At 37.8% G+C, this 20,086-nt stretch overlaps 1 protein-coding gene across 3 annotated transcripts in view; it reads right to left on the bottom strand.

Moving 5' to 3' along the window:
• The window catches only part of diaph3 (diaphanous-related formin 3), a 284,319-nt gene extending 265,109 nt beyond the window's left edge, over positions 1–19,210 (bottom strand). For all 3 annotated transcript variants that reach the window (XM_079598020.1, XM_079598019.1, XM_079598018.1), the window contains exon 1: positions 18,573–19,210. In XM_079598020.1, the coding sequence (XP_079454146.1) occupies positions 18,573–18,713 (141 nt within the window). In that variant the 5' untranslated portion in view covers positions 18,714–19,210. The remainder of the gene's footprint in view (positions 1–18,572) is intronic.
• Between the last annotated feature and the right edge of the window lie 876 nt (positions 19,211–20,086).

Below are 20,086 nucleotides of genomic sequence, written 5' to 3'. Positions count from 1 at the left end.
GCAGACTCCTGAACTCTTAAAATAAAATAAAATAAATATAATCCATAAAATAATATAATAATAGATTTTCAGTATTGACTATTCGGTATTAGAGATACAAAAAAAACAAAACAATGCATGTCCACTTCACAATTAAGTGAAATATAATAAGCCACAAATAAGGCTATATTATAAGCTAACGTTACATTGAACTTAACTATCAATTCAGATTCCTCACTTGCTCTGTTTGCTTGACGCCGAAATGCAGTGCGGAGTGCTGCTGCGTCACGGGATATGTACCGGTCTATACATTTCGCGTGCTTCATACTGTCATTGTGAAGCTTCAATTTACATGGACACTTATAATCGGACTAAAAAGATCTTCATGTAAACACCTTAATCGATCGGATTGAGCTCGATCCGAATGCAATTTCGATCGGATTGAAAGGGTTTGCTTATTCCTTTTGTAATGCGATCGAGAGAACATGTAAACACTTGATCGGATTGAAAACCGAAACTGAAAGGACTGCGCATGTACAATGACGTATGACGCGCGGAACGAGCTGTTCTTCCTGTTGAATAAAGTGTCATAAAAATGAATGTCCCGTCATTCTAAAATTCTCATTTCACTCGGCGCCTGTGAAGTGAAGCAGGACAGCGTCCCACTAATTGTTTTGGATTCTCATCCACAGACGACTGGTTTTGGCCGCGGGGAAGGGCATTTTTACTGCGTGATAAATATAAGCAGCACGGCAAAACGGTTCAATGCTCATTGTCTCCAAATCATGACCAGAGACGGATTAATATTACGTCTGCTGTTTAAAACAAATAAAGAACCAATACAGAATAGTTATGCGCGAACAGCGGGAAACGTGTACATAAACGCGCTCATCAACCCAATTACTTTATAAGTCGCGAGACTGAAGCCAACTTTGTGTTGAATGCTCAGAGCACGTTATAAAACGTGTTCTTAAAATACACATTTCTGTTTTAATAAATGCTCATAGTAAATCATAGCATTTATTGCCTAAAACATAAGGTAGGTACAAAAATAATCAGTGATACATTTGCGACCCATTAAAAATTAGGGTCGCAATGGCATTTCAAAAGGTCGCATATGCGACCATTTTGGTCGCAGTGTAGTTCCCTGTAACGTCTATGAGAACAGACGTGTGTGTGTGTGTGTGTGTGTGTGTGTGTGTGTGTGTGTGTGCGTGTGCGTGTGCGTGTGTGTGTGTGCGTGTGCGTGTGTGTGTGTGTGTGTGCGTGTGCGTGCGTGTGTTCTGAATTTCTCAACTGTAAAATCTTTCTCAGATCAAATCTGTTGATTAGTCCAAGTGAAGAATTGCCTGCATATAGCCTACATCATGTATGAAGAAATAATTGGAAATGCAATTATCAAGACGAGAGAGTAGAAGCCTTCCAATTTAATTCTACACCGCCATCCCTTGACAATTACAAAGGGACCTGAGCACAGTGCTTCATGCACATTAAAGACCAATTCAGAGTAAGAGTGGCAAAAAGATGACATGTAAAATTCAAGACAGAGAATTGATGCAATTTAGTTACTGCTTTCTACGGTTACAAGCTCACCATTGCATGCTGCCATCGGTTTAGAAGACAAAAGTTTCATAGGCGATTGTAAATGAGAAAATGTTCCTTGGTGACATATGAACGTGCTAATATGCAGTTGGAATGTCTGCATGTTGGATTAAGGACAAAATTAGACCCATCTGTTGCTTTGGATCGCGCCCGTGCGCTGAGGAAAAACGGCTTTCGTGGTGCTCAGGAAAAGCATGTTTGCTAATGCTGTTGCGGTATTTAATTTTGGAAATTCTTTAGAGGAATGGTTTGCCAAATCTCATAAGGAGAAACAAAGCAAACAAACAACGGCACATTTTGCCTGTATTCTTAGTCTAGGTTCTTGCCAGTCCTCCATTAGAGGAGAGAATTGGGTTATTTAGCAGTAACCCAGCACAGCTCAAGCAAACAGTTCGACTCAATCCCAGATGGCAGGCATTATAATCTGTCAAACTCCAAATCTACATTTTCACAACCTCCCTCTAAACATTCACATGCACTATTAATTCAGCTAGTGGTACACACAATAGTCAAACACACACACAGAGTTATTGGTGGCTTGGCCAAGCATCACAGCCATCAGTCTTACTTCATTAATGGAGTCAAAACAAATTCACATACTTTGGTGTAAACATGCTGTGCTGGTGATCAATCAGAAAGTCTGTGCATGGGAAATGACCTTCATTAAAGAAACACAGACCTCCAAAAACACAAAACCTCTCAATCACAGAAACCTCTCAATTACTGAACTTAGCATGAAATACCAGGAACAAGACAAGTGACCTTCTGAAAGACTTTTGAGAGAACCTTTATGCCAAAAAAAAAAAAACTCAAATAATGAATAAAACATGTCAATTTGGAGGCAATACGCAAGTTTCTTATTGCTTTTCTACATTTATCAAATAAAAACTCACCTACATATTTAGAACCTTACTATACCAAATATTTAAGCATTAGAAGTGCCTTCAACTTCACAGTGCACTCAGTAAGCCAACATTCATTTAAAATTCAGCACTTTAAGTAAAAAAAATTTACATCAATTACACCCCTAATGTGCCTATTGCACAAAATTATAAATGTACCTGTAGATATAAAAGTAGATTCAAATACAAACACACTAAAGAAATGTGAAAAGTAATTAGATGAAATAAAATTCATGAACATCAAAAGGAAACAAATATTCATTAGCCTAATTGTAGAACCTTCCTTCTACTTGTCAGTCACTCAGACAGTGTTTGTTTTCTAAATCAAAAAAAGAAAAAGAAAATATTTAAAACACATCACAAACATGCAATTAAAAAGAAGCCGTTGTCATACTCAATTTAGCAGAGACAGCAAATACATCTTGTGCTACTTGGCTGTAATTATATTTGCTTTATAATTATCTAAATATCAGGTGGTCCTCCCTCCCCTGTAGTCTGTATAGCAAGGCAACTAACATTTTTAAAAGCTCTTGAAATTATTCACAGTTGCTAAAAACAACCAAATTTCACAACTAATTCATTTGCAAGATAAATATTTTTCAATTTAGGTAAAAATTTAGCTAAATCCCAGGGCCTGAATATGGTGCCTTTATTCCCTCTTAACTTTTTGTTGCCATAGAGAAGTTACACCTTGGAAGCAGGGAGGTAATTGCAGTTTATACCGAACCTCAAACTCCCGATCTCTGCTGGGGACCAGCATATGGCAGCTCAGCCAACAGGTTTAGCTTCAATTCAACTGATTTCAGGAACTGCTATCAGGGAAAGCACCCCTGCCTTACTCCGAGATCAATTCAGAAACTAAATTTAAATTTTTACTTAAATATTACTAATATTCTAATTATATTCTAATTTAAAAGAAATTAAAAAAAAAAGTTTGTCTATCTCCTGAAGCCACATGAGGGCGCAATAAGCAAAATATTATAGCACTGCATTAAATTGTTTATAAAGCAATGAAATAGCATGACTGTCTGTAAAAAAGTCCATAAAGTTTAAACTAACGTTTATAAATATTAGAGATGCACCGACTGCAATTCTCTTGGCAAATTCCGATTTTATTTTTTTGTAAGTATGATCTGCCATGCCAATACTGATTTTCTTTCTAAGAACTATAATTGGCAGCATATATAAAAATCAACTTCAATGCAAAATATTATTTTCATAAAAAACAAGTAAAAAGTCAGTAATAAAATAAGAAATAAATGCAATAGAATAAAGAGAGATCTAAAAACACAGCTTTAAGTTTTTCAGGTGGGTTTAACAGTGTAGCCTATAATAAAGGAAGAAAGACTACGAAAACGTATGTAATTAAATGTAAAATAACACTGGATAGGCTTCACTGTAAAAATTAAATACAGACTAATGCTTTAAATTAAATTAAAGTTGCAAAAGATAGCCTATTCAGTCAAGAGCAGAGTGATTTTTGTCTTTTGTTCTTTAACATGACAGACAGAAGCAGGAATATTAGACTGCTGTCACTTTAAGAGCTTATCCAATATACTGATATACTGTTTATATTCCAAAACTAACTGGGTTTAACTGAATACTCGCCAAGACGGGCATTTTGACAATTTTGTGTGTATTTGACTGTTTAAGCGCAGTAAGTGTGCGATTATAGGTATAAAACAGACACTGTTTGCATGTTTCTGTTGATGGATACACATTCTGGCTTCCCAGTACATTAAAACTACGATGATGATAAAAATTTTTTTTTTTTTTTTTAAACGTCACTCTTTCTTCTACACTACACTTTCTTCAATGCGAGTGCTGCCGTATGCTCGAATATGACCAGTCATTTACGCCGCAAAAATAACCCTGGAGATGCCAGGGCCCAGCGATTATGGAACCTACCCTGAGCCTAAACCACAACTCCAACTCCTTCATATAATATAAATCACAAAACATCAGTTTTCACAGGAAAGTGTGGTAAAGCACTTCTTCTGGGTGAAAACAAAATCTACCTCCATTAATGGCTGAAAGGAAACAGCAGGTTCAATGGTCCCTCTGTGAAGCACTTAAGAACATAAGAGTCATGTTTCAGAAATTAAATAACTTCACACAATGGAAGAAGACTCTCACAGCCACCGGGGCGTGTCTAGACTGCTGCAGCTTCGTTATTCAACTCACCGACGTTCTCAGAGCCTTCAGCCAAACCACCATCTGCATATTCGTATTCAAATGTAACTTTGCCCCTATACAGACTAATACTAACGAATAAGCGGCAAGATAATTATCATGTTCTCTAAGCACATACACGCTCAATTCATTCTGTGCAGACAAACATCTGTCTTCATTCGAGTTGACTTATCTCAGCAAATAGTGGAGCAAACTTCCTGCTAATCGTTCACAAGAAGAGTTACAACCTGATCGGCTAAAACCCTTTGCTGGAGAGAAAAGAAAAAGTATAATCACAAAGCAAACATAGAAATGTTATACTGTACATTGGTTGGAAAAACAGCTCTATGAAAGGTTAAACTATTCTGACTGGAGAGTGGGGACCAGACAAACCCAAACAAAAACAGTCTGTGTGTCAAGAAGGGCAAGCAGTGGGAGATCCTCATTAGAGCTGAGGCGAACTGCAAGGATTGAGTTCAGGTGTACTAATGAGATCAACACACCCATCCACCGCCTGGCCAGCCAGAGGTCTGCTTCACCTCAGCCAACGGATGGTGGGCTAACCGCCTACAGTCAAGATGAAGACCAGAAGAAAGATGATTATGAGTTATTGAGGTCAATCTGTATATACTTGTGAAGTATATAAATGCAGTTGCAGCAAATCATATGGAAGACAATATGAAAAGGTTAAAAGACCTATAACCAGGGTGCAAAACAACTATGCACTTAATGCATATAAAAATATTTTTGGCGAATAAATAAAACTGTTGCTTGCCACTTTGCAGGTTTGACAGTAATGTTAAAGTCAGAAGTCTGTTTTTATTGAAGACAACACCAGTGCTGCTTCTAACTTTTACTAAATTGGAAAAGTCAGGTCACCATCAGAAGTTTCTCCCCAAAAAGTTATGTTTTCCTTTCCAGAACTTCACATTGAATAGAATTTACAAAACGGACAAAATATGAAGAACAAAATCTCAAGGTGTCTTGCATGTGCAGTTGTGTGTCTGGATGTTCTAGTGCATTTTGACAGTGACCACAACACTTTGGGTACAATGGCAGAGCAAAATTATCACTGAGGTTTCTTTAACACTCAAGCTCACACAAATGACAGGACTCATTAAAACAACCACAGTAAAGCAGAAGTGCTTCAAATCAATGTCCACTGAATCATTTGAAGCCTATATAAAGCATTTTCATTTGGCAGACATTTCACTAGAAATGAAACCAACAAAAAATTTGGAATGTAATTCAAAAAAAGATATTTATTGACAATGAATAATATATAGTAATTAATCATTGACATTTATAAATCTATTTCAAATAAATCCTGTTTTTTTAAACTATATCAAAGAATCCTCAAAGAAAATGTATCATTGTTTTCACAAATATATTAAGCAGTAGTATAACTGTTTTTAACATTGATAATAAAAAAATGTTATCAATGAGCACCAAATCGGCATATTAGAATGAATTCTAAAGGATCAAGCAATAATGTTTATCACATTAAATGTGAACTGATCGTTTAGTGTAAACAATGCAATGATTATTGTTATTATTTGCTGCTTCTTGTAATAAGTACAATCAATAAGGGAGAAAAGCACACAGATTGATAAATTCTCATTGAAATGCTTATAATCTAACCATTCCATCCTAGTCCCACCGATAAATAAAACACCAAGATGTGTTGGCCACAGACATTGCACATTACATGAAGCCAACCAGCATGATAGATGTCACCAATTCAAGAACTGGCAGGGGACTGGGTTTTCGAGCCAAATGCAAACACAAACATCCCCCTAACAAAACTCTCAGTCAAACAGATAGAAACTTTGCAAAAACTTGGTTACAATGGCAACTAGGTTAAATGGGAGTTTATTCATACAAAGCAGTACTAAGTGCTTACATGCCCTGCGTGTGTTCTCATATGGGGAAATATCACAGATATCAGATAGAGATATCACAGAGCAGAGAAACAGTGTGCGGGTAATGTTTCTAGAGAATTATTATAAAAGAAAAAAGGGATATAGCCTAGCTTGTGCACCCAAAGTTTGACATGACTAATATTCTTTATGCATTAGTAATCACGCCCCCCTTGGAATGAATGGCATCATTTGTATGAGCATCAAAGTTATTGAAAAGTCCTCTGTTGCTATTTCAAGGCTAGAGCAACAATTGGCAGAGAAAGCAAGAGAGCCTTGAGAAGACTGGATTGTCATTCGAGGCAGACTGCTCTGAATCACCTTCATAGCAGAGAAGACCCATTCATACAAATCAGGTTGCACAAAACGGTACCGCCAGGCCTTCTGACTAAAAACAAGCTGGACTCAGAAACATCCTTATTCAAGTCATAAATAAATCAATCATTTTGAAAATGTAACAAAATATCATTAATGGACGTGCTGTGCTGCACCCCCTCTACTCAATTTTCTAGTGTTTTCTACTCCCTCACTGCACCGGTCTAATTAAAAAGAATTATTGCCATAATTAACAACATTAGCCATTTCACCTGCTTGAATTATAAATAACAGTTTATTAGGTCACTGCAATCGGCCATCCATCATATCAGCCTTGGATGAAAGGTCATCTCTGTCAATGTCAATGATAGCTGTGTTTTTATCCTGCGACATGCCCTCATCTACAAAACATCCAAAGAAAGTCACAATTGTGTGCACACTCATTAAGCATTTATGTAAAATAAGATCCAAAATGATCAGAAGAACAATTGCCTTGATTTTCTTCAAATCAACATTTTTGTTTCTAGATAGCACAGTAATGGAGTAGGAAGGTCATTGTGAAAAAGAACAAAAAGTTTACCCAAAAACAGATCAAGGTTATGGGTTTCACCCAGTAACAGTTGCTAGGAAACCCCCCTCTCCTTTCAGCTAGACTCAATGAGATGAGGGGAATAACAAACATAGTAGATTGGAGTGGATAACTGACATAGGTGAGATCTGAAAAAACAGCACTTGAAGATGTGTAGGAGCGCATAAAATTGTAGGACTTTTAATTATAAACAAAATACACAGGGACTCTTATTTTGAAATGTCAATACTACACTACTGCTAGCTGCTCATTCAAAAAGATGAGGAAGATTAAATATACCCTCTAACAACCATATTTACAATATTGTCATAAATCATCAACAGTAAATTGTAAACATGGTATGGCATAAATGTGCGGTATTCATTTGATTGTTAACGGCTCTGAAAACACAAGTTGTACACCAGCACAAAAATGGCAGAGTAAATAGAAGAGTATGCACATTAAATATAAAAATATATAGGCTATATTTTTAAACAAAATTCAGAGATGCACCGATTACAATTTTCTAGGCCGATGCAGATTTTTTTTCACTTTACAGCACACACAAAAATATATAATTTTTAAAATAAAAACACCATATACATTTTACCCAAACTGAAGTTTAAATTGACAAATTTTCTATAAATATTTTTGAGTCTTCAGTTTCATTTTCTTTTCTGACATAGCCTACTCCAGTTCTTGTTGCTCATGTGAATGCACTCATTGATTAACATGCACGGCGGAAAAAATATGTGCTGCTCACGCTTGCGGTGTAAACAGTCGTAATTCACGAGGTTTCCTACATGTGCGTTCAATGTGATCGTGTGATGCTGATGTTGCGCGATATTAATGCGGCGGCCGAGTGCATTTGACTGGCATAAAATCGGCATGTCAGACTGACCGGCCGGTCGCCAGGTCATGGCCGGTCACGTGAACATCACATAAAACATTTTTGGATGTAAAAAAAAACAGGGAAGGAGTAATAAGTGAATATGTGGCAGAGGGTCTATCAGCATGAAGGTCAAGCTGAAGAAGCTTTAACGGAACATGCATGAATGCCAAACAGATTTCGTCATCGACACTTTGCCAGGAGAGGCTATTAAAATCAATCCAGTAGCACCTCAGCAGAGGTGAGAGACGCTAATCATGTCAATTGCAGTCCATTAGGCTCAATCACACCCACCTGCCGGTGATTGTCTTAACCTTGGACGTCAAGACCAAAGAGGCAATGTGGCAATCGGGCTTCAGTGCACATTTGCCATTGACATCTGTCAGATAACTACCCTGGTCTCGACACATTGCAGGAGTGGAGTGACAGGAATACATGTCGCAAGTGCACGTGATAGACTGAAGCAGATATTTAAGAGTGCTGATGTGCTGTAATATAAGGATGAAAGGGATGTGGTTTGCTGAGAGACATTATGACAAGAGCTATGTTGTCTAGCAGGACAAAGGGGGAAAACAGTAATTCAACAGATATTCTGAAGTTTAATTTCTCATGGACATTTCAAGCAGTCATAATTTCCCCTATTTGAAGAACATCCCAACGTGTGGCACCCAGTGTGTTTCCATGTGATTTTATTCAGCTTCTGAAAAACTTCAAAGCCAATTCACCTTTGGCTAAGCCCCGCCCCCCTTAGTTACTGTTGCTACCTCCGACAACTTCATCTGCGCTCTGGTTTGGTATCAACATGGCTTATGCTGTGACGGCTCTTCCTGCTGAAATTTTATCAAACTTTTATAAAGCAGCAAATAAAGTGTCCGATAGAAGTAGGCAAAAGTGTCTGCAGTGTGCGTTTGAAGGCTTTATTCAAGACATACGGTGAAACGCGAGCAACAACAAGGCATCCAAATACAGGCAAAAGCATAACGGTCACAGTCAAAAAATGAACACAGCATATCCTAATCGAGACGGAGGCTGTGACTCACAATATCAGGAGAAACACTGTTCATGCAAAGCTGGGTAGGTCTCTATTCACTTCTATAATCGTTATTATTTACTAAGCAAACGGACTACGCGAGTATAAAGTTGTATTTATTAGCAGCGTGTGCTAGCTACGTATCAACAATTAGGGCAGAGAACCGAAATCATAAATCTAAACCAGCATAAAACTGTCTAACTATAACTTCACAGTAAGGTTAAAAGCTAAATGTATCTTAGAGCACAAAAGTGTGCTTGTTGATCCTTGAGGGGTTTCGCTGACTGTGAGGACGTCCACACAGTTTAACGTTAACGTTAATCCAAAGACGACACTTGTCAGTATTTTATTATTTTGTCAGTAACTTCTGTTTTGGGAAGGGGAAAAAACGGACACCCCCCTCCAACCTCTCTGGGAAACGCGTATCTGTGTTACAAATGCCCCAGGCACAACGTTTAACCATATTTTTTATAAAACGACGACGTAATAGCCTGCCGAGACCAAAAATATGAGCCGCCTGCGTTGAAGTCAATGGAGCGCCGTGAAAAAGTGTCGGACCCTCTGTGGGAGCTCGTTCTTGGCTGCGCTGTGATTGGTCAATATACATTCTAGGGCGTGGCTTAGCCAAAGGCGAATTGCATCACTCTGGTTAAAGTCCAAATATGATTTTTCCTTGCAGAAATAAGCAGAAAAAGTATGCTCAATAACAAGAGAGTATCAGTTATCATAAAAGTAAGTTAAAATAGATCTATAAAGAATAAAATGCATCATAAGAATAATGGCATCTACGCTAATGTTAGTATTTCTGTTTATTCCGAGGTTTACTGTAATCAGCCGGACCCGGGCCGTATCCAGATCAGATGGTGGACCTGCACCTGGACACGACTACAATGCATCCCTGAAGTGACAGCAGAGATTGTGTCAACTAGACTCTCCCGTAAAGGTCTCATCGGCACGACAGCCATCGGCACTAATCCTCAACAAGCCCGTCTCCGTACCGGCGTGATGACTCCGACCAGATGGAACTGGATAATATTCTGAATGTTCCAATCCAATCTGACTTCTGACCTATAATGCTGCCTGAATCATAATCATACACTGTTCATTCGTTCGTTGGCCAGAGGAGAACTGGCCCCCCGACTGAGCCTGGTTTCTCCATTGTGTCACCTGATTGAGTTTTGGTTCCTTGCCACTGTCGGCTTTTTTTTTTGCCTTTTGGCCTGCTTAGTTGTGGACATTTAATTTAATATTCAACAATATTATTGATCTGCCTGGATTGACACCATTATATGAGAACTGAACTGGAGCTGGATGATGACATCACGGTTTTCTCCAGAGCGGCTATATAAATTAACTAAACTTTATACAACAAAAATTAAACATCACTGAACTTACTTAAGCTGGACTGTGATACCATTTTCTTCTGGAAACAAACTGGGTTGCATTATTTTCCTGTTATCTCTGTAAAGCTGCTTTGAAACAATGTATTGTATAGCCTAAATAAAGGTGACTTGACTTGATCTACTACTGTAGCTACACAGCAGTGGTTGACTTCTGAAATTCAAGAAGATTGAAGTTGTCTCTTCTTAAGATCCTACAAAATGTATAAACTTTACTCTGTCAGGCGCAATAGAAATATTAAATTCAGCAGAAATAAGGTGACTGAGCCAAAGCGAGTTTACGTCTGTTCTGTTTGGGTAACATATCACCTCCGCTAGGACACATCCTTCTGCATGTGCATGTCTGCTTATCCATCTGTCTTCATTTGTATCCATCTCTGCCTCAGTCTGGGTGCAGATCTCTGGCCTTCCTCCAATCTCCAGGTTTGCGTCCGAAGGGCGATGCGGGCTGTCAGGAAGAGGAGGGGAATTGACTGGGCTGACAGCTGGTCTCCACGGATACAGCTGGGGTCGGGATAAAGAGCCAAAGGCAAGTTCAGAGCTGCATAGCAATCAGCGCATCAGGGGAGTGACAGACAGGGCCAAGAGGTTAGGAACGAGGGAGAAAGACACCATCCCCAAACCACATCACACTTTCTTCAGACCACGTTCTCAAACAGCATTAGAGACATCAGGGTGATAATCTCACAGTCGCATGCAACAGTCATTTCGGCATGCAGTGCATGCATAACAGGAGCCCTGTCGACTAGCCCAAATTGAAGGCATCACTAAAGAACATCAGGAGCGTCCCACCATTACCATCACCACAAATATCTCAGCAGGTTCAGGTTCAACTGCACCACTCTGGTTCTGCTTCTATGGCACACTGTTGCCATGGATACAAAAAAAAAACAATCTTTCACTGTGTGTGTGTGTGTGTGTGTCAGAGAAAGTGGTTTTCATCATGCCAGTCATGAACGCTCATGCGGTAGCTGCTGGAGTCTATGCTCTCTCTCTCTCTGTTCAATACAGACACTCCTACTGCAGTGGCTTAGAGTGTTCTCAGACACTGAGCACTGTCACCCCTACAGAATATCACTGTCTAGATCTACAGGGGCCATTTTTGCCTTCCAATATTAATGGACTTACTTTCCTACAGGGTAAGAAAACATTTAAACTGTACTATCATCAATAGTCTGCTTCTTGCTTATTGTGATCAGTTGTATTCTTTCAAATAAGGGTACTTATTTTCACACTGATGTAAATTCAATAACCTTTCCTATTTTCCTAATATTCATTTAAAAACATTGCCTTTTAGTCTACACAGCAAAACAAGCATGGTGCGAAGTGTGTAAAGTCCACATCACCAACATTCATTACTGATATGGCTTCAAAGAAGTTTTTTTTCAATGTTTGCTGAAATAACTTTTTGACTTTAGGTCACGGTCACTGATTTAGATGGCTTCTACTGTTACAAGATTTATTTTTCTGTGACTTTTTTTCTTATTTCACACATCTGTACCCACCACTACCCAGAGATTGTGCTAACAAAAAAAGTTGGTTTCCATAATTTCACTGTAAATAATACAGTGACAAATGTTTCCATTATTATAGGACTGGTGCCACCATTACGTTGCCCAACTGATAAGAGGTGCCATTTCTGTTGCAACTGAGAAATATCAAGCGGCAAATGAAACATCTACGTAACAATTCTTTTTCAATTTACTTTACTTTTCATCTTCAATCACTTGAGAATAATGCCAAATATTGTCTGGACCTTGTTATTAGTATGTTTTGGTAAAGTTTCCTGGTCAGAGCTAGAGCTTGCCCAAATCCAACATTGAAGAAGCTTGATGTGTGTGTGTGTTTCTGATACTCTTTTGTCCAGGACCTGACGTGAACAACTGGCACGCAGGGGAGGTGAGATGATCATCTGACGACAACTGGAGCCTAAAAACTCAGTGATCTCAGTGGGTCACTTTGTCCCTAAACTGGGAGTTGACTGACCTCCTGGTAATCAATTGAGATATTTTTCTGGCTAACCGCCCATATGTGTGCATTTTCTAAGTTTATCTGTGCCTTAACCAATCAGAATCCTTCAACCTGTCATGATGATGTAGCTTAGTCAAATTATTTATTTCAGTGCAGCTGCCAGTATTTTACTGAAAAATTTGCAGGTACATTTTTTACAGCGTAGGATTACTATCAAAATCAATCTCCTTGTAAAAAAATCAAAATGCCTCAAAAAATATGGTCAAAGATCATGTTTGACTCATGCTGTACCTTTTAAAGTCACACTGTGTATTAGAACAAACTACTAAAACACTTATCACAAAGGCTTTTGTAGAGAATGCAAGAAAAATCATACATCCCACATTTCAGGCAGTTGGAAGAGACAACGTCCTGCTGGCCTTGACAACAGCTTAGTTTCCAGTGAGCTTTTTATCGCACCAGGTAATAAGTACAGCTACCAAGGGGAACAAGCCATCGCCACTTACTTAGCTCCGGGTGTAGTATATTTGAGACCTGAGTGACAGAGGCTGAATAAGAAAATTACCTTTCATTACGAATTACAAATACCCACCCAAAATTTAAATCAAAGACAACAAAAAGGGTAAAAAAGGATGAAGAAAATTGGATATAATTACTCTGGCCTTGATAGTTGCAGCTACTTTCCCTGGCATTGTTGTTTCCTGCATTTGAAAAGTCAGATCCTTTTTCCATTTAGGTCAGTCAAAAGTTAACTGCACCATTAAGGCAGCAGAACATGTTGTGATAAAAGAAGTGCATCACTGGCAGCTTCTGTAATTGCTTCTTCCACATCATTCTATTCAGTAAGTCCAATGCTGCCATTTGGCCTTTCAATGAAGTCAGAACAGCCTCCATTTCGACCCCTCGCCATACAACCTCATACTCTCTGACTTTTATCCTTGTTCCTTTCCCTACGTTACTAATTTTAGAGACACTTACTGTATGAGTGGATGTCGAAGTCATCCTGTGACATTCAGACAGGAATACCAGTAAATCTCAATCAACAAGTCTTGCAGTACCACAGCGGTACTGTCTACCCATCACTGTGGGAACATTTCACGTTAAGCTGCTCAAACTCCTCCAATCCAAATGAAGTGAGGAAGAGAGAAGTCGGTGGTCTGTCAGAACAGCATGAGAATGAAAGCTCCCTGTAAAATCCATCTAGTTGCTTTGGCTCTGGATGTATAACGGCAACTATAAAAGCTGAATTTATTTGGGCATATATTCCATCTTTCCACACTTAAATATCCTTTTTTTTTGTCCTCCCAAGAAATGCATTCTTGAAAGTCCACAACAGAGAAATCAATCTGGCATCATAATTGCGGGTAATGAGAGCCATTTGGTTGACCCTCACCATGATATGTTCCCTTGTTGATGCATTATTAAGGCTGTGCCGAAATATTTCTCTCTCCCACTCACATGGTCCCTTGCTCGGTCTCCCTCCCTTACTGGAGACAGATGGAGGAGCTGAACGTTTAGCCCAGGACAATGCCCAGAATGTCACCCAACACATTTGAACACCTGCTCTGGCAACTGCACCTACTCTGCTGAATTGAGAGGTCTATGACTCAACTAAAGCAACTTGCATAAGCTGCATTAAAAAAAAAAAAATTTCAGTAACATGAGATTGAGCTTGCTGTGTACATACACATGGCACAATTACCATACAATGACTCATTTGTCACTCTCTAGGACAGCTGAGCTTTCAAGAAAACAATTGATTTTGGTTCAAGGAACATTACAAAGCAACTCTGAAGATTGTGATGCACTTTATGATGTAGTTCAAGTTTTACACAAAAGAGACAAATAAGAACATTACTGAAGATACAGGTCTCTATTCTACTTAGCCAGCAAAGTTAACTAGCCTCTTCCTAAGTTGGCCTATTGACCTTTATATTTATAACATCTAGGGGTCTGCCAAGGCAAACTGATGTTTATCACCTCCATAGTCTTCCTTCCTCTATACATTCTGCCATGATGGCATGGGAAAAGTTAACCATTTGTCAGTCTTGAGAAAAGAAGAGCGAGAGATTCTAAGCCATTAATCTGACTACTTAAATTTAAAATGTAATGTTACAAAAAATTAGGTTAAAAAAAAAAATACTGAAACAGGAGAAGCTGGGAAGTGTACAGAAAAAAGCTGGATTTAAAAGTATAACCTCCACTTCCTTTCTTCCTCTCACCTCAGTTTTCTTTATCGGGTACATGCAGCTTATCTTAAACGCTGGCACAAAAATAAACTGGTTATGAAAACATGTTCAAATGTTCTTGGAAATGATACCTGCCTCAATGCCCTTTTTTGTGGTGTTATTGTGACACCTACTGGTTAATACAGATACTTGACTTTACACAGTATTTTTTCCAAAAGAAAAATATAAAATGTAAAAAATAATAATAAGGACAGCTCTTTTCCAAACACATAGGCTAATAGCTGCCAAATAACTGTTGAGACGATAAAGGAATGTGATTTTGAACTTAAAATGCACCCTGTGGACGCATTTCTTTTAAACAAGTAAAAAGACAGTAATTAAGTCTTAAATCTCATTCAAGTTAGTTGTTATCAGATTGATAAACAATAATACTATTGACAATACATTATCCCTTTCCATTACAAAACCAGCCATAAATAATGGTCTCTGGATAGATATACATGTTTCATTCAGTGTTACGCAGGGTAAAAATTACAATAAACCCAACTCATGATGTTACATAAACTTTGGCCAACCCCCTAATATTGAATTAAGTGTCCACTCCACACTATTTGTGAAATTTTTGAACAGTAGGCCTACTCAAAAAGATGCTCTCACAGGGAAGAGGAAGTAATTATGAACTTCTTACAAAAGTAAAAAAATTAGTTTGACGAAGTCCAAGCTATGCATGATAATAAAGGTTTGTGAAGTATATGCTGTAGTCAAACTTCCATTCTTCACAGACAACAGTCACTAAAACTTTCAGCAGACTAAATCCCACTAATTACATTAAAAGGGTCAGAAACCACAGGAGAAGGACAACACAGTCTCTTCCGGGAACACAGGAGACATGGGGAGATGACAAGAGCAGATCGAGCACAGCCTGTGACCAGTCAAAGGCCAATTGAGTTTCAAGACAATCCACTGCTGGAGTTAAAAGTCAGCCTGTGGACCACCTGCAGTCTGAACTGTTCATTACAAGTTCAGCTGTAAAAAAAAAAACCAATGGGGGAAAAGCTACAGAATGGACTCGAACAGTCATAGCATTCCACAGATTCTGACAATAGACCTCATTCTGATGAAAGTGCACTTATGCCTTGCACTCTCCGACTCAGCAAGGGTGTGTTGATGGAAACATCTCAGGACCGTTAAGGGCTTTTCACACCGCGCTTAACCCCGGGTTATCGTCGTTCTTAACATCACTTTAACCCCTGTGAAAGGAACATTTTACACTTGTAATTTAGAAGTGGGGTTAGCACCACTTTTTACCCCGGGTTATGAAACCCTGCTCCGGAGGGTTATCACCACTTTAGAAGTGTTAACCCCGCATTGCGGTGCCAAACTTGTACAGTGAGAAACGATGTGGTGTTAGAATGTTAAAACTAGACGCTTAGCAACGGACAAACAATCGCGTACACATTGTACAGTCACGGAAACACTGCACATTGTAAACAGTAAATTCAGCGTTTGAGAGGAAAAATATAAAATGCTGACAGAAAACGCAACAATTTAAGTGAAGAAGAGACCGTATCATTCTTACCTTTATAGTCTGAAGAATCCATTCAGTATAAACTCGACAGTACAGTCGGCCATACGAGGATGTGCAATGCTATAGTTTTTTTTTTGTAAACAGGTCGCGTGCTGCGTTCATCCAATCCAATCAATGACACTGACCCCGCAAATATGCAAATAAGAACATTAACCCAGGGTTTAGGAATGTACAATGTGAAACTTCAGCTTATGAATACCCAGGATTAATTGTTAACCCCAGGTAAATTATGAGAATGTACAATGTGAAACTTCAGCTTATGAATACCCAGGATTAATTGTTAACCCCAGGTAAATTATGAGCAGTGTGAAAAGTGAAGCAAGATAACCCAGGATTCAGTTTACCCAGGGTTTAGAATGACCCAGGGTTAACTATTTCAAGTGTGAAAAGCCCTTTAGACAAATACCACACATGCGCTTAGAATAAAACAAAGCCCCTATTTTCAAACAGATGAGCAGTTTATGTGGAAAGCAACTAAAATACCGTGTTTTGTACATTCTTCAACAGAGAAGACCTCTTCTCTGTTGAACAGCCAAGAAAAATGTGACTGCAAGAATGTGCAAACAAGAATTACTGCATTTAGCCATAACAACTGACAATCTACAACATATTCCAACAAAGAATACAACAATTTAGAACTGACAACTTTTCATTTAAAAAATATGTTGTCTTTATACAAAAAGTATACCAAAGTTTGAGGTACGATTTTTCTAAAGACAATTATAATTTTATTTTAACATGGACACATTAAATTGTTTAAAATTGAGAGTAAAGAAATGTAAAGTCATTTCAAATAAATGCTGTTCTTTTGATCATTCTGCTCATTAAAAATACTAAGCAGTACAACCATTTTCAATATTGATAACAAAAAGACGTGTTTCTTAAAGTACCAAATTAGCATATTAGAATGATTTCTGAAAGATCATGTGACACTGAATTATGCTTACAATTCAGCTTTGACAACACAGGAATAAATTATACATTAAAATGTATTCAAATAGAAAAGTCATTATGAATTGTAATATTTCACAATATTACGGTTTACTGTTTTTGATCAAATAAAATGTAGCCTAGATGAGCATAAGGTGATTTTTTTCAACAAAAATCTTAACGACCCCAAACTTTTGAAGGATATATAGGCCTAGCTGCCTTGATTTTTAAGAATGTATTTGGAGGTCCTTGTTCTTGGCATTAAAAAGTTTGAAAACCCCTGACCTAAACAAAGACTGAATAACACCTAGGCTACACAACATGGTGATATTTACAGAAGTCAAAGCATATTTAACAGTGGCATGGTGTCTCACTCATCATGTTGAGTGGGCTTTTAGAAAAAAATACAGTTCCTACACCAGTAGCACTAAACCAAGACTGGATTATTCTGTCTTATCCCTGAGCTAATTTTATCCTTTGATTTAGCACTGGCAGTCAACAACTAAGATAATGGCATTGAACAAGAGGTTCAATGTGTGTGGGTGTGTTTTTATCCATGTCTCTCTGCTGTCTGTTAAAATACAACAAAAAAGTGTTGCTGTTGCTTAAATCCATCTAAGAACACAGTCATCATGCAGTCAAATTTGCACAAAGAGCACTGACAGAACAGATACAGGCTAACTTGACTAAGTTAATTTAGTGCACATCAAACTTATTATATTGGAATATTGAGCTCATTCATTCAATGTAAAATTTGTCAATATTTGTCAAGACTTTTTTTTTTTTTACCTTACAGTGTTGGCCAATACAGCTAACGTTATAGTGACAGGCAACATCATTGTGAGAAAATTAAAGCATGAGATTGCACAAAAATTCAGAGTAATGCCTCTGAACGCAAACAGATTCATTTAAAATAAGTTAATTCCTTGACTAAATATTTTGTAGGCTGTTTTGTCCCACTAAGTTAACGTTACTCAAGAACCAGTGATTCAATTCAGCAGCAGTGTAACGTTATGAACAGGGTGGGTGGGGACATATTGTGATGAGTTAGCCATTAGAATAATAACCAGATATGAGGACAGAAAACATGTTTAATGATAAAAAAAAACGTAACTTACGAATTTAGGCTTCTTCTCTCCGTCATCCCCACTTGAATTGCCCTGAGATGACACTACGACTCCAAATCCTTTCTTTCGGTGTATTTTATTCTCCCTTCCTTGATTCAAACCTTCAAATCGTGGATGGCGGTAGTTATCCATATCTAGGTGACGATATAAAAACTATTTCTACAAAGTTTCCGGGTTTAATGCAAAACTAAGGGCTCATGATATTCCCAAGGTTGACCGTTGAAAGAGACAAGCGCGAGCTCGGATTAACTTAAAGTTCGCGAGCGAACAGGCACGAGACGCGTTGACAGTAGTTGTTTTCTAATAAGGCGGCTAACGACGGTAATCCAATTGCCAGTTCTTTAGATCTCACAAACACCCCGTTTCAGAGACCCAGGTTTGCGTAAGAGTTTTAAATACAGTCCGATGCGACAAAATAGGCAATTTTTTTAAATGTGTATAGGTTGTCACTCTATGGGTTGTCCAAGTTAGTAAAAACTATAGCTCGTTTGAAATGCATAGAAGGAGTATCCTCAGCAATCTGAAACTCCCGCCTCAGAATCAGCCAATGAAATGCGTTGTATTGAGCAACACGTGATGTTCGAGTAAAGAATCTTCCCTAGGAAAGAACATTCCCGCTGATGTAAGCTTCCGCATTTGGTCACACTCGCATAGTTAACATCCGGGCTTCACATAGGCATATTTTCTTTTTACTCTAACCAGAACTTTTTATTTTTATGTAAAATAAATATTGTTTCCGGTGTGAAATCATTAGGGTTTACTGTACTAGAGACAAAACAAATTATTAAAATATAATTTACTTGAAAAAAAATGAAAAAAAATAATAATAATTAAATTTACTCACCAGTAGGCCAGCTTATGTTTTAACCAAAACTATTTTACCCAATAATTTGAATTTCTATATTCTATACTTCTTTATAATATGTATCCTGTGTAGCCTATTATAATAATTATTAGAATATTAGGATTAAAAAAATATTTAATATAAAATGTTTAATAGCAAATTTGCTATAGATGATCTCTATTAAAAAAAAAATGTTTTACAAAATTGTAAGAGGATTCAGACTTTATTTGAATTTATTTTTTATTAAAATACATTTGGTTTAAAAAAATCAACCAAAAATGTAAAATTTTGTCATGTCAAATACTGTCATCATTCGTTGTTCCAAAGTATGAATTTCTTTCTTCTGCTGAAAGCAAAAGAAGATGTTTTGAAGACTGTCAGTAACTAAACAGTTGGGCCTCATTGACATCTGCAGTATTTTTGTTTTCCAAATGGAAGTCAATGGGGCTTCCATCTTGGGTGAACTATCCCTTTAAGTGATTAATTTACATCAAAACAAAAGATAACATGTATGCCTTCATCTCCGAAAACATTATTTTTGTCTTGCGCTTCATAATGAACTCAAATAAGCTCAGTGCTGATTTGTTTTCCGTAAAGGATTGTGGGTGATTGAAGGACGCGAAAGGATGTACTTGATGTATCCTTCAAAATGAGCTAAATG

This window comes from Phoxinus phoxinus (assembly GCF_949152265.1).
Source record: "Phoxinus phoxinus genome assembly, chromosome: 22".
Taxonomy (NCBI): domain Eukaryota; kingdom Metazoa; phylum Chordata; class Actinopteri; order Cypriniformes; family Leuciscidae; genus Phoxinus; species Phoxinus phoxinus.
This window is presented reverse-complemented; position numbering and strand designations above follow the sequence as displayed.